Source organism: Hyaena hyaena, unplaced genomic scaffold, assembly GCF_003009895.1.
Source record: "Hyaena hyaena isolate Hyena2069 unplaced genomic scaffold, ASM300989v1 scaffold_262, whole genome shotgun sequence".
In the NCBI taxonomy this organism is placed as follows: domain Eukaryota; kingdom Metazoa; phylum Chordata; class Mammalia; order Carnivora; family Hyaenidae; genus Hyaena; species Hyaena hyaena.
Genome location: NW_024080895.1, coordinates 55,921 through 72,209, shown reverse-complemented (window position 1 = coordinate 72,209; position 16,289 = coordinate 55,921). Strand labels below are relative to the sequence as shown.

The 16,289-nt window shown below is 38.3% G+C and overlaps 1 protein-coding gene across 1 annotated transcript in view; it reads right to left on the bottom strand.

The window, feature by feature from the left end:
- The window catches only part of PTPRR (protein tyrosine phosphatase receptor type R), a 141,173-nt gene that overhangs the window by 109,863 nt on the left and 15,021 nt on the right, over positions 1–16,289 (bottom strand). Inside the window, 2 exon segments of the mRNA XM_039245606.1 lie at positions 3,367–3,522; positions 6,608–6,721. Of these exon segments, the coding sequence (XP_039101537.1) occupies positions 3,367–3,522; positions 6,608–6,721 (270 nt within the window).

Genomic DNA, 16,289 nt, shown 5'->3' with positions numbered 1-16,289 from the left:
ATTTATTTGGTATATTTTTTTCCTCTATGTTAAATATTCCATGAAAGTATCATTCAGCACATTGGCCTGTTATTTAAAGAAGGTAACTTCCTCCTTTGAAACACGAGACCTGACAATGTGGAATAATTCACAACTGAACAATAACAGCGAATCCGAGATCATTCTTTCATTATCAATGTGGAACTTACTGTTTCAATAGATATTTAATTCATTCATTCATTAATTTTTAATTAATTTTATAAAAACATTTAAAAATAGAAACTAAAATAATGAATTTCATTTTATTTCCCTAAGATTTAATTTACTAGGAAACAGGAAGTCTAGTTTTATCTTTATGAGCATCTCATAATAAAAGAATATGGGAGTACTTACAATGTTCTAGCTCATAAAAATATATAAAAGAAAGAATATCTTTTTCTCCCCCAAAACTTAGATTAAAGTGAAAACAGATGAGTAAACAAAAGTTATTCTGTACTTGGTATTTTTGTTTCCCAAGAGTCATTTCCAGTTAAAAAAAAAAATCACGCAAATAAAGAAATGGCAACGATGAAAACACATCCTTCCCTGAAAGTATTGCATATACATTTAGAAATAGATGCTTTGAGACAGCCTTCACCATGTTCTCTAATTCAGATAAAGGATGAAAGACCAAAATACCAATATTCTTTCTTTTCCTGTTAATAAACATGTTAGTACAGCCCAGGGATAATTTGGGAATAAAAATGTGATTACTTCCTAGTCTCCTGTAATGTAATATTCTCTAGATCCCTGATTTTCTAGATTTCTAAATTTCCACACTGTCATAAAAAATATCACATTTTGACCATCAAGTATGCTTCTATTATTCAACTACAGTACAGACCCGTGGTCTATTGTGGGCTAATAGTTCTGTGTCAAGCTCATCATTGTCACTGGGCTGAGGTGTGTTGGAGAACGAATACTTAATTTTAACTGTTTTTGTTTTTTGTTTTCTGTTTGGTGAGCTTCTCCTGGTTTGCAAATCTGGATGACTCACTGAGCTGCTGTACTCTTAAAGCATTCAGAATGGCATTAAACTCAGAATAAAGCAACAGGGAAGAATGCTTATAATATTCACTGAAAGCTTATGGGAAGAAGAATAAATTAACCCAACGGTCTTTTTAAGTTTTCAAGCATTGTCCTGGGCAAGATAGTGTGCAAGGCAGTCTGTCAGGGGCCTAGATATGGAAACGGGGTTTGGTTCGATACAACAGGGAAGGCCTTCAGAGTCACATGCAATTAGGGCTGGGGAGGGGTTTGGATGTTTAAGCTCATATTGACCTTTCCCCCTGGCCTCTCTGAAGCAGGAAATGACCTCTTCTTCCTCAAGCTCCTATAGCTCAGTGTGGTAACGTTGCCATAGCCTGTAGTCCCCTTATGTGCTTATATCTTATTTGTCCTACTAAAATACAAACTCACTGAAAGCCAAAACCATATTTTATTTATTTGCCTGTTTGTTTATTCATTTATTTGTCCAACTTTGGACATTACCTAGCACAGGGCTTGTCTATTTGTGTGTCCATTATAGGCCAGCGTCTGAATGAAGGGATGGAGAGAAGAGATAAAGTGAAATGGCACATGTCCCCAAGAAGCCTCTTGCATAGAAATATATTTGAAGACCAAGACAGGAAAAGGGCTTCTTATACTAAACTCAATGAAAACACAAAGCAAGTGCCCACACCTGTGGAAACACAAGGGAAGGCTTTGCTATATAGTAGAATGATCTTGAAACATGAAAGGTATACAGATGGATTAACATATGCATAAATGTGGAGGGAAGAGACAGTGTGGGGGTGTCCTGATACTCTGAGTTTGGAGGGGCTGAAGCATAAACTAGGAAGGTGCTGCTCAACAATTAGAAAGCCCAGTGCACAAAGGACCATACATCATATTAAGAAATCTAGATCCGATTCTGTGGCGTTTAGGAACCCAAAGAAGAATCAAGAATCATGACATTAGGAGGGCATGGCCGGATTTGCTCTGAGAACGATCACTCTGTGTGACAAGAGAGAAAACCCCTTGTGTGTGTGTTGGGGTGCGCAGGGCCAGGAAAGGGCAAGGAGGAGAGCAAAACTATATGCAGCAAGACCGGCTTGAGGTGGTTGTTACAGTCACGGCTCAATGCTGAAATACATTTTCATTCTGCCAATAAAGAAAGCTGTCCTGCATTCAAATTATATTTGTTTGGTACCTACTCTGTGTCAGGACTTCCACATATATTTCTAAAATTTAATTCATACTTCAAGTCTATAAGGTTAAACTATACCAGCTCCTCTCCCCCCCTCTTTCTTTTACTATACCCATTTTGGATATGAGGAAACTGAGGCTCAGAGAGGCTGATACTATGCCAAAGACAGACTTAATCTCACAGAGATTAAATCGCTTGCCCAAAGTCACACACATTTTAAGTGTTAGCTTTGGAATTCAAGCTCAGTGGACCACAGTTTTTTATACCACACTGGTGATATCTGCTGAAATGAGAAGCATTGTGCTTTCCTGCATAAGGGAAGAGACTAGGAGTTGAGATGTCTAGGTGTCAAATGAGGTATACGTTCTATATCTCATTTGCTTTATCACTTTGGTGAAGTCACTTAATTTCTACGGGCCTTACTTTCTGAATCTATAAAATGTTCACATATTCCCCCGCAGAGTCTGATTCCATGATTCTGTGAATTTAATTACATGTATCAGGATGATGACCATTCTGGCAAGTTTGTTAGAGTGGAACATAGCAGGAGAAGTTAAAAAGGGACTGAATTTGTTCAGGGGAGAGGATGGTGGAGATGGTGGGGGGGGGGGCAGCAATTTAAAAAGTGCCAATTTAGAAAACACTATGAAGAATATATTCATAGTTCTTAAAATTATGTTCCTCACCAAACAAGGCAAAACAAAACAAAACAAACAGAAACCACATTTCAAATGAATTCCTAGATTCTGGACAAAGGTGAGTATCTGGCAACTACTTTGACAATGAAGGCAGTGAGGAGTACACCTGTTGAGGAAGAGAGATAGAAGGGTGTATTTTTGGACACCTCAGTTTCAAGTAATCAGCTGACAAATATATCCAAATGGCTTTTCTTCAACACAATTTATTGGATAAGTCAGCATAAGTTACAAGGCCATGAAGATTTGGAGAAGAAAGTGACTCGGAGTAGAATTTTGACGTGAAAATAAATTTCCTTAAGGAACAAACATATTAAGTATGAAGATCAGAGAATTCTGACCCTTGGGGAGATTTTTATTAACAAATAACACACAATAAACAGCTTTCATTTCAACGCCTCCCGGAGGCGAGTTACCAATGTCACTGTACACATTTTTAAATGAAAGATTCCATGCACAACGTACCTCAGGGGAGACTTCTATAATTCCAAATTGAGATAAACTTTGATGTAAAACATTTATATTAAGTGAACGCAGCACTTCCTCAGAAGGCAGAGCATCCGAAATTCCTGCTTTTCGGTTTATAGGAGACACAAACAGTTCAACCCTGTTCTTCTTTCCCTAGTAAAAGCAGATGATTTGTGTTCGTTAATAGGCATTTTCAACAGCTTTGGGAAATATTTTCACCTTCCCTCTTGAAACATTAAAGAAAATTAGAACCCTAGAATGTCCAAAGGTGTCTTGGCAATCACAGTTATTAGTTATCTGTACACTCAGTATTACCAGCCCAAAGCCTGAGATCTTCCAATGGCCTTCTTTCAATTAGTTGACATGTCAAGATTCGTAACTTTATATTTCATTGGATGCTGGTTTAATTAAATATATTGTTCAGACATTCCTGGAGTACTTTGTGTTTAAAGATAAATTTTAAAATCCATGAATTAGGGACCCCTGGGTGGCTGAGTCGGTTAAGCGTCCCACTCTTGATTTCAGCTCAGGTCATGATCTCATGATTCATGAGTTAGAGCCCTGCATCAGTCTTTGTGCTGACAGTGTGACACCTGCTTGAGATGATCTGTCCTTCCCCTCTCTCTGCCCCTACCCTACTTGCTCTCTCTCTCAAAATAAATAAGTAAACTTAAATTTTTTTAATCAAATGAATTAAATAAAACCTGATATAATAGCACAATTATTAGATATCACCACTCCATATATTTTTCTTATAACGTGTATTAATGTGAAGGCTGAACTAACTAAAGAAGATGGTGTTAGATAAACTTTGAAGTTATTTCCCTGATCCTGTCCTTCACCTCAAATATATTATACTCTTAAAATCTACCCTTGGTTGCAATGCATATGCTGTGCAGTAATATCATGATACTTTCCTATTAGCATTACCTCATTAGCTGACATGGAAACAGAATATTTCTTACTGTAAATGGCTGATATGCCACATGCACACACAAACCAAACACCACACAAAAATGACATTGTCACTGATAGATTCTCTTTCACAACTTATACAATGCACTTATAGAGGGAATTGTTGTTAGGCTTTTCTTTTTGATACATGGAGTTCACTCATGCTAGAAAATGTTCTTTCGGTGCAATTTATCAAAAGTTCAGCCAGGTATAAAATGCAGTGTCATGCTCACTTCGGCAGCACATATACTAAAATGCAGGATCGGTGTCCCCCTGGCGACCCAGAAAAACGTTTCCATGTTTGCAGGAGACATCAGACAAAGACTAAATATAGCATAATGTCGACGTGAAACACGTTTATGGTAAACAGTTTCTGACCTAATAACAACAATGGTCGGAACAGATCACTTGTTTTATGCCTGACACACTCCTAGGCACCTTAAATCTGTTATCTCATTTAATGCTCAAAACACCTCCAGGGGCATAGGTATTATAGTCTCCATTTTGCAAACGAAGAAACATAAGTGGCTTGCCGAAGGTCACACAGCTGGGACACGGTGAGCCTGAAATGGAGTCCGGTTCTGCCTACCCGCCTCCAAAGCAATCTCTCTTCATCACCATGCTCTATTGCCTCCGGCATCATCCCAGCTCCATCTGTTATAATAACTGCTCTTAGAAATAGGCATATATAGGGACACCTGGGGGCCCAATCGGTTGAGGATCCGACTCGATTTTAGCTCAGGTGGTGATCGTAGGGTCGTGGGATCAAGCCCCACGTCGGGCTCCACACTGAGCATGGAGCCTGCTTAAGATTCTCTCTTTCTCTCTGTGCCCCTCTCCCTCACTCACACTCTCTTCAAAAAAAGGGGAAAAAAAAGAGAGAGAGAGGGAGACATATAGAAATGCCACTAACATTCTCTGAGGATAAGCATATACATCCCTGGGTGTGGGAAAACTATTTTTCATCCCTGCAAAGAGCTATTATGCTCATTAAATCTATACATACAAAAGTATATGTAAGATACATAGGTATACATAAATATTTAGGTCTAGATCTAAGACATCTGTAATACCTAAGTTTCCTCACTTGAGCCAGCTATGCCTTGGATATAAAGACGAATTTTAATTCTTTCAGGATATTGGGGAATGTTGTATTTTCTCTTAAATGGTACTGTGTTAAGAACTATGGTTGGGTTTTTGTTGTTGTTGTTGTTTAAAGCTTATTTAGTCCCAGGAAATAGGTGACTCACAGAATAAACGTTATTATGGGGTCTGAAACAACTCAGTCTCCACACATGGAAAAAATGCAAAGAAACAAAAACTCTAAACCAAAATAAAAAGCAAATTCTTCCCCATAGCTGAAAATACAGATATTGATGCAATAGACAGATAAGCCCAGGTAGGAGCATAAGAATTTACAGGAGGGGAATGTGCAGTAAGATGTGAGGTGCTCCCGAAGCCCCTTTCCACAGGAATCTTAGGTAATCAGCTTTTTACAAAGAGAAAACCCTATGATTTGAATTTGCCTTTCTTTGCCTTTGCTCACACCCACCTTCAGGTGCAGATGGGAACATGTAGCTGGATGACATCAAGGTTCCCATACACTGAAGAAAGGGGGAAAGAAAGGGTGTGGGTGATTGATAGATAGGTTGGAAGGGGGCCCTCTACAAAAGGTCCTTCGGTTTTACCTCATCCCCACCCCAGATCCCCATCTAGGTTTTCTAGTGACTTTCCAGCCTTATATATTCTTGCATTCAATTTGTGCTGCTGTCCTGAAGGGTTGGGTCTTCTTTATCCGTTATTCGAAATCCTCTGCTTTGTGCACTCAGTATCCTTCATCCTGATTTACTTGAAAGGTTTTAATAGATACTGTCTGGAGACGGTGTCTTAACTGATGTCACAGCTTTCACTCTTAGGGAGAATATTTTGGGAGTAGTGTTAGGTTGGTATTTTTGCCCCTCTATTCATACCTATCGGGATAGTAGCTAGCCTTGAACTATCAGGGAATTGACAGACTTTTTCTGCAAAGGGCCAACTAGCCAAATATTTGAGCTTTCAATTTAGCCAGCTACTCAACTCCACCATTGTAGCATGAAAGCAGCCCTAGACAATATGTAAACAAATGGGTGTGGCTTGCTCCTTTAACACTTTCCTTGCAAAAACAGGTGGTAGGTCAGATTTGGCTCATGGCCCATAAAACTGTAGCATGGGTGTTCTTTATTACGGAAGCCTTCAATAAAGATCAAAGTTTGTACTCTGGGAATGCAAAATGTGGGCATCTTACAATGAGGCGATTGATGTGCACTTGCTGGGGTAAGAGTCCTAAAGCTGCAGCCACTCCTTGGCGGAATATCCGAAGCAAGGTTATGTTCAGCCTGTTTACATCCATTTGCAGGGTCTGAAAAATAGCAAAAAAAAAAAAAAAAAGAAAGAAAGAAATCAAAATTATAGTAAATCTTTGGTTCCACATTCAGTGCCCGACTGATGGCTGACCGCGACAATTTCTGTGACTGAGAAATTCCTATGCATGGTGTTTTATTGCTTTTTTAGTGGAGATAAAATTATAGGGACATTTTATGTGAAATTTTAAATGATGTTAGTTAAAAATATGGTGCAATTTATCTGGGTAAAATAAATAATACCAGTGAATAATCATTTCATAAGGAATTTCACTGAAATGTGGGTTGGTCTTTAGCTTAAGGCCAAATGCCAGACTGGAATAGATGGCCAAGTACATTTCAGTAATCCAAGCCCTAGGACATCTTTAATTTGTGTTCACACACAGTCACATGCTGTGTTAAGTTCCATGATGCTAGACTTGGCAGTTTTTTATGTAGTGATGCCGCTGCCAGTGCAAGGCAAAAGAACAGGGTGTAATAATGCATCTTCAAACTCTGGTAAAGAAGCCAATGGTACTCACAATTTGGTCTAAGATAAACAACTGTTACTCATTTGTTTGGGCAAACACTTTTAATTTTCAGGTTATTTGGTGGGAGGAAACCTAAATATTTAAAAAGTCCTAAAATAGAAATCAAGTTACAAAAATAATAGTATAGTCTTTGTTTAAGCCATGGGTGCTGTTACTACATTTAAAGTATGAACAATAAAATTGTGAACTAGTTAACGAAGTATTTTCAAAAATGTATCAACATCATTTGAGATAGATATTTTGCAAGACGGGGAAACCAACTCTTTATGCATTTCTTATATTTTATAACGCTTATTTCATTAAATTGACAATAGCAGGTTATAAAATAGCTGTTGGATGGTTGCAATGTCATCTATTCTCTAAAGCGAAACACACCTCTATGTGTGCACTTCTGTGATAAAGAGATTGGCTTACACGCATAATCTACTATAGTATAAACATTCTTAGAGGACCTTTTCACAGTTTGTTGTAAAAGGAGAATGGAACGCTTTCAAGAATTTATTGTCTTTTTAAAAATGTTTATGTATTTTTGAGAGAGAGGGAGAGAGAGCATGAGCAGGGGAGGAGCAGAGAGAGAAGGAGATCGAGGATCCTAAGCAGGCTCTGCCTGATAGCAGTGAGGCTGACGCAGTGCTCGAACTCCCGAACAGTGAGATCTTGACCTGAGCCAAGGTCAAGTGCTCAGCCGAGAATTTATCCTTTTTTAAGGAAAGAATACAGCTTCTATACATAAAGTTAGTACAAAATAAGTGATTGGAAACTGAACCAAATGCTCAATGCTACAAGAATCAGAGGGAGTTGGGGAGGTCAAAAGACATGAATGGTTCCCAGTCAAAATGGTGAACCCAGCTAAAGCCTTAGACTGCTTTTACACCTTAGGATCTTTTTTTTTTCTTTCTTAATTTAATTAAATTATTATTTTTTTTAATTTTAGAGGGAGAGAGAGAACACAAATGGGAGAGAAGGGCAGAGAGAGAGAGAGAAGAGAATCTAAGCAGCCTCCATGCTCAGCAAAGAGCCCAATCCCATGATCCTGGGATCATGACCTAAGCTGGAAATCAAGAGTCAGACACTCAACTGACTGAGCTAGTCAGGCACCCACACCTTAGTATCTTTTAATGCTTGCATAGGGTCAGGGGCCATAGAAGTTGGTCACTGAGGGGGCTGAAACAGGACTTGCAAAAAACTAGGATCCAGAAAAGGGCAGAACCATTTAAAAACTTCAGCTAATATCCCAACGATAAGGTACAACTTGCTTCTGAGGAGAGGGAAAGGAGAATTATGTTGGGGGTAGGTAGAAAAGCTACATCAACACCATCAGTGATGCTTTTTTTTTTTAATGAAATAAAACCCATCAAATAGTGTATAATTGCTTGCTATATTATTCTCTCTAAACTCTTTTCAACAGCATAATTTAATGCACAAAAGTAAGACTTGAGCTCAACTCAGTAGGATGAGCAGGATTTGGAAATGCAGTATTGAGGGAAACATACTTTCAAGCATCTTTTATGTTCTATGGAAACATGCCTCATGGAAAATCCAAGAGATAAGAAAAACTCAGTCCACCTGGTGGTTCTGAGAAACAGAGGCTTCCTTTTTCCAACAGATTCCTTTTGCCTCTGGAAGGCTGTGGAAACCACTGACAGATAGGGGACATTGCACCAGAGACTTAACTCCTCTTGCTTTGCAAGACCAAAGATGGGTTCCTCAGTTCCTGCAAATGCTGATTAGGAACCACTGATTTTGGCTCACCCCCAGTGTTTGTCAGGCAGGGTGAGCAGGCAGGCACTGCTCCTGGTCCCCACGGGCAGTTTTTGGAGCCAACAGTCTACGCTGGGAACCGAGACTCAAGGGGCTTGTATACACACTTGAGAACTCAATTCCCAGGGCCATGATTAGCTCGAAGCTTGTCACTGTGGAAACGGTATTAAAATCTAAGTTCCCAAGGTGAAAATGGTAAATGGAAGTGAAATGGGAAGTCAAGATTAAAAATCACTCAAAATGGCAACTTTCTAAGAAGGCAAAAGCTGTGCATTTGAAACAGGAATTTAGACTACCCAACTAAAGTGAAGAAATGAGTGGAAATAATTAGTTTAAAATTGCAATCATCTGGCTCATTGCATCAAAATATTTGAATAATTTGCCTCAGTATTCTGCTTGTATGAGAAAAACTGGCATGCATTTCTGACTATTCCCCCATTAAATAGTGATACTCAAATGAAGTACAAACAAGGAAATATATGTTTGAGGGTCTAACACATGCCAGATGTTATGTATGAGTGCAACTGGAGAAAAACAAAGGATTCGAGACAAAATGAGAATTTTATTTCAGAAATCAAAGCGTAAAGATTCCTGTAGTCAGAGAATATATGTTCTTTCCTTCCTTCTGGATAGATGCTAGAAATGCACGGCTTCTTTTCATCCTATCATGTAAAATCAGAACAACTATGATAGAATATAAATTTCCATGGCAATAACAACAGTGTCACAACTTCAAAGTTACCATGCAATAATGCAAGATATATTTTAGTCTGAATTCTAAACCCATTTAGTCATTTGTATTATTTAACATACAAATGATTTAAGTTTTTAATTTCAAGAGATTCAAAGGCTCCTTTCCAAATGCAAATACTAAGCCATTTCATAGTAGTAAATAATGCAAAGAGAGTTACTATCCAAAAACAATGAGTGTTTTATTGGCATTATAAACAAAAAAATGGAACATATTAAAAAATTCAAAGATTTCAAACTCCATCTGTGTTTAAATTTATTGGGCCTCTGCCTCATTAAGCGATTCTTGAGTCAATACTTTTTACCTGGGGCCTAGGTCCACCCCAGCTACCCCACAACCCTACAAAAAGAGATACTACTTTGTAATGACTTTCTTTGATCACTGGATTGTCCACTAAAGCAATTGAAGCCTATGAGCCTTAGACATAAATCAGTCTAGTGGAATTAATCAAGATATAGCACTTAATTCTAGTCACCAGCATTATGTTTAAATTAGAAGTATATGATTGACTTTTAGTAATTTATTTTTCAAGAACAGATGACTTATTTTTGCCTGGGAGGGGGGCAGGTTTCTAAACGTTAGACCCTTCTTGATATAATGCAGCCTGGTCTGCCGTCTGATCAAACCCAAGAAGAGTCAAGACCACATCCAGTGGCCCCATTAGGAGGATGAAGGCCAAATGGCCAACTCCCTTCCTAGAGAGATGACCTCAAAGCCCCTCAAAGAAGTCGAGTCTCCATTCCCAACAACCACAAAGGAACCCAGGTTCCTCAGGACCAAGGCTGAGGAATCTGCCCCATGCCTTTCTAACTTTGTGTGCCCATTGCTACCTGGGATTTCTAACTCCAGATTATTGACAAGGAGCATCCCATTTTGGCCAGAGGTTAGATTGTCAAGTGAGTTCCCAGAATAAAAGCAAAAGTTTCCCTGGGTTTATGTCTTCTAACCAAGGAAAAGACCTTGACCTATCAAAGGCATTTTATACAATTACCAAGTTCCTTCTTACAATTCTGTGTTATCCTCTGCTATTTTTAGACAGTATTTTATTTTATTATTATTTTTTAAATGTTTAGTTTGAGAGAGAGTGAGGTTGCAAGCTGGGGAGGGGCAGAGAGAGAGAGAGGGGAGAGAGGATCTGAAGTGGGCTCTGTGCTGACAGCAGAGAGCCCAATGCGGGGCTCAAACTCATGAACTATGAGATTATGACCTGAGCCGAAGTCGGAGGCTTAACTGACTGAGCCACCCAGGTGCCTCAACAATATTTTATTTTTATTTTCATATTTTATATTCCCACCTTTCTCAGAATTTTACACCTACCTCCTTCTACTTGAATGTTCCATTTCTTACACTTCAAACTCAATATCACCAACTGAACTTACCTTTTCCCCTCTCCCCCTCTGTGACCAAATTTACATCTAGTTCTATATTCCATATAATGGGATGAAGTCTCGTATTTGGGAGTCATATTGACTTGATTCTTTTCCTCATGCTTCATCCCACCATCATGACATCCAATCAATTATCAAGTTCTGTTTATTCTACCTTTTAAATATCTCTTGAAGGTTGAATCCATTTTCATCTAATATTTCTACCATCTTGGGTTAGACCACTACCACGGTCATTTGTATTGTTTGAATAGAATCTTCATGGGTTGCCAATTTTCTGTGGTTTCATCCCCTATGTGGACATCATAGTGATCCGTGCAAAATGCTAGCCCAATGGAGTCACTATTTACTTGAAATACTTTAAGGAAATCTCATTTTCCTTCTTTCATTTTTAAAAAAATTTTTGGGTGTTTATTTTTGAGAGAGAGAGAAAGAGAGAGAGAGCACAAGCAGGGAAAGGGCAAAGAGAGAGGGAGACACAGAATCCAAAGCAGGCTCCAGGCTCTGAGCTGTCAGCACAGAGCCCAACAAAGGACTCAAACCCATGAACCGTGAGATCATGACCTGAACCAAAGTCAGATGCTTAACTTACTGAGCCAACCGGGCACCTCAGGAAATCTCATTTTCTAATGAGAGATTCTAACTCCTTGGTCCACTGTAATCTCCCTGTCCTTTCAGTGTTAGCTCCCAGTCATTCCCATCATGCACTTTATCGTCCAGCTGTATGTAAGGTGTATTAAACAGGCTATACCCTTTTGCATTGTGTCAGTGTATATCTGAACCACTGGTTAGGCTTCCTTCCTTCCTCCTGGAGACTCGGCTCAAAGACCTTTCTGTCAGCCTTCCACAACCTTGTCTTCCTCCTCCTTTTGTTTGTATCTTTCAGTTCTCCATGAGTATTCCATGTTGGACTTAAGTTATATTTTGTTTAAATATTTATAATAAAAAATTCATACTTATTATAAAAAAATGAAGGTACCGAAAGATACATAGTAAAAAGTGAAAACATGCTTGTCCTTTCAATATCCAGAAATAACACTACTTCCTGTGTATCTTTCAAATACTTTCTATACATATATTATATAAAAATAACATGTATATATTATATATCATATATATCACTATTAAGTACAAATAAAAAACACATATCATTCCATAACCAGTTTTTTCACTTATTAATATATCTGGGATATATTTATAACATATACTATAATCAAATATCATGTTTAGATTCTTATCTAATTATTTCTGACTTTCTCTCTTTATTTTAACAGACCTCGATGTGTTTTATTATTTTATTTTATCTTTTTAAATCTGTTTTTATTTTTCCTTAATTTTCTATATTTTGCAACACGGTCTGGGTTTTTGTTGTTGTTGCTGTTGTTCTACATGTTTTTCTTCCAGTGTCTATATTTATAGTACTAAATATTATAAGATAATATGTTTAAACTTTTGTTTCTTGATTAATAAACTTTAGAAAGTATTTATTAACTGCCTGCTATGAAAAATAAACAAAAGGTACATCCCTTCCCACGAATTCTCGTGATCACCTCTCAGTTTTTAGAATTATATTATTATTTTTATATTATGTTTTAGAAACTTCATTATACTCTGTAATAGAGAGTACATTCATCCAGCTTATTGCCTCCTCCTGGAAACTCAGCACATTGACATCTAGGTGAAGCCATGTGATAGTTCTCACCAATGATTATAAATGAAAGTAAGGTGATATTTTCAATCTGAGCCGGTAAAGAATGACGGTGCCTTCTCTAGCTTACTCTCTTCTCTGTCTACAAGCTGGATGGTTCAGGGTAACTCTCAGACTGTGAAAATGGTGGAACCACACAAAGGGGTTTACCTGGGACCCCAAAACACTGTACGACGCAGAGGCCCTGCCTGATACCACTGATTAAACAATGACATGCATCAAGCATAAACTTATATTGTATTCAGTCACTCAGATACTGGGTTGTGTTAGCATTATTTACACTGATGAATATGTCCTGTAATTATAATTTTTAAAGTCCTATAGTGTTAGTTAAATATTCAAATGGGTTCAGTGTTCATGATCAGCCTTTTTAGATAGGAGTGTCACTATTCCTGAGTTCTTTAGTCTGATATATCTCTTAGTTTGCTGGACTTCATTACCTAATAGCTCCTTTCACGCAGGGTTCATGAGTGCTATATTTCCTGAGGCATCATATGTTTAAGAATGTACGTGGTGCTTGTAACAGTAAATTGGTTGGATTAATTAAACAACTTGGTTGGATAATAAATTCTTGATGCAATCTTTATTTTTGATTTTTGCCTTTGAACTCTGCTATTATTCCAATACCTTCTGGTATTGAAAGGTGCCATGAAAAATACCTTGGCTTGAGGCTAGCTTGTCTTGTAGATACTCTGCTCTGCTGTTTTTGTCTGAAATCTCACAGGAGTCATCATCTTTCAAGTTAAACATATTCATATGGATAGCTCCTTGGGTTGATAGTTCCTGGAGCCAGCTACGCCCTTGAAGTCTACAAATTCACAGTCTTGATTTGAGAAGTATTTTCTCCTCTTACATATTTGAATGATTTTTCTTCGACATATTTTTTAGTTCATCTTCAAGGACACAAATCTTGCAATTATATATATTTTTTGTCTTTCTAACTACTTTATTTTGTGTACTTATTTTCTCTTACCATTTGTATATCTTTATTCAATTGAAATTTGCTCAGGCGTGTGCTTTCAGCAGAATCTGTTCTACCTCTTTTGTTGCTAATGCGGTTTTGATTTCTGTAATATGTCTTCTTTTATCTTCTGACTTCTGCCGGCTCACTCTTTGTGATGCCCCAGGCAAGATATGTTTTCTCTTCACTGTTTTAGACAAGTGACAGCAAACTTTTGTTTATAGTTTCTCTGTCTTTTGTATCCATTTTTAAGTCTATTTTTTCCTAAGAGTTCAGCTTCTGTTAAAATACTCCCAACTTTCTATCACTTTTAGGGGTAAATTCAATTAAGGCTTCCAAGGCCCTACTGTATCTGGCTCCTGTTCCTTCTGAGCCTCAGCTCATATCCCTTCCTCAAGCCAGTTCCTCAAACAAGCCTTCCTCATTTTTACCTCATGGCATTGGCATCTGCCTGCCCCTAGGGGTGTCGTTCAATATCATTGTATGGTGGCCCCTCCCGGTCTTGCAGCTTTCAGTTTAAATGCTACCTTCCTCAAGAGTTCCTCCCTGGCCACCCCTATCACATCACTGTGTTTTCTTTTTCTCACAGTGTTAATCACTATCTGACAGTTTCTCGTTTCTTTTATTTCTTCCCTTACTAAAATGTGAGCTCCACTGATGTGGGACCTTGTCAGTATGGCTCTCTGCTGTATCCCCAGGACCTGGAACAGTGCCTGGCACATAGGATAAAAAAACAAAACAAAACCAAAAAACCTAACTTTGTGGCATGAAAGAATACATGAGTCATTATAATCAGTGTGTTGTTACTAATTGGAAAAATCTGGGTTCCATGGTAGGCATAGAAAGGGTTCCAAAACCAGGGCATTACTCTTGAGGGGGTTATATCTGGTTAAGTAGTTCACCTGAAATGCCTACTCATTCAAAACACACATAACTGATTTAACACAATTTATATTTGATTTGTAATGAATATGTCTCTGTTTCACTATCCTATCTTTCAGAAAACATCAGTTTATTCCATCTTATCAAATTTCTTTCTTTTTTAAAAGAATTTTTAAGAATGTGTATTTATTGGGGCGCCTGGGTGGCTTAGTCGGTTAAGCGTCCGACTTTCGCTTAGGTCATGATCTCGCGGTTCGTGGGTTCGAGCCCCGTGTCGGGCTCTGTGCTGACTGCCAGCTCAGAGCCTGGAGCCTATTTCAGTCTGTGACTCCCTCTCTCTCTGACCCTCCCCTGCTCATGCTGTCTCTCTCTCTCTCTCTCTCCTAGAAATAAATAAAACATTTAAAAAAAAAAAAAGAATGTGTATTTATTTTTGAGAGAGAAAGAGAGAGGGCACAAGCAGGGGAGGGGCGGAGAGAGAGAAGGACAGAGGATCTGAAGGGGGCTCTGAACTGTCAGCAGAGAGCCTGATGTGGGGCTCAAACTCACCAACGGTGAACTCACCAGCTGAGCTGAAGATGGATGCTTAGCTGACTGAGCCCCCAGGCACCCCTCATCTTGTCAACTTTCTAAAGCTTGCTTCTCATAGGCAAAATCAATATAATTTTTCCCGAGTTGTGTGGCATATTGGTTGTAAATGGGAATTCAAAACTCAGTGTTAGTGTTCTATTTCTTGTGGCTAATTTGAGAATTTTCAAGTTTATCTTTCTAATGATAAGAATTAAATATGCTCATGATAGAACATTTAGACAACACAAAGAATTAGAAAAAGAAGCAAATATTATTCATAACACTGTGCCCCATTACCCTGAAATAAAAATTGTGGTATTTTAGTGTCAGTTTTTTTCTGACATATAAGCAATACAACATAATGCACTATACATGTGTGTATATTAGATATACCCATATGGATCATACAAATGTCTATCCATTTTAATGTGATGTTGTTAACTATCGCCTTTCTATAGCTTTCTTCTCTCCATAATGTTAGGAGGAAACACTTATTCCCCATCCTTGATGTTTTTATTCTGTGTGGTGGCAGCCCAAATACAGTAATATTCCTGAGTTCTTCCCCTCCTCAGTCTTCCAGGCAGAGGGGAAATGGCTTGCATAATTGGTGCATTTGGAATGAGATACTGGGGCATGTGGGCTCTGTGCTTTCCTTTTGCGGTCTGCTTGTCTGTAAAGAGAATATCATCTGGTCTTCTCTGTGCAAGTGACAAAGTAAGTTGTAAAAGCTCTGTCTCTTTAGGGGATGCCACACTTGGCTGGTATTCCTCTGACTAGTCGATAAATTTGTCCAAGATGGAGAGGCAGTCATAGAAGTATATTGTTATCATGCTCCTAAGTCATATCTCCAGCAGCTCTATCAACAACAAAGCTACATTTTAATCTCCACAGGCTGCTTCCTCGTGGCATGCTAGAAGGATGCTATTTCTCGGCCTCCTCTAACATCAGCACTAGCACTACAAGGTCAGACATTACACACCCCCAATTCCTAGAAAAAGACAAAAAGGCTCTAAAATTTT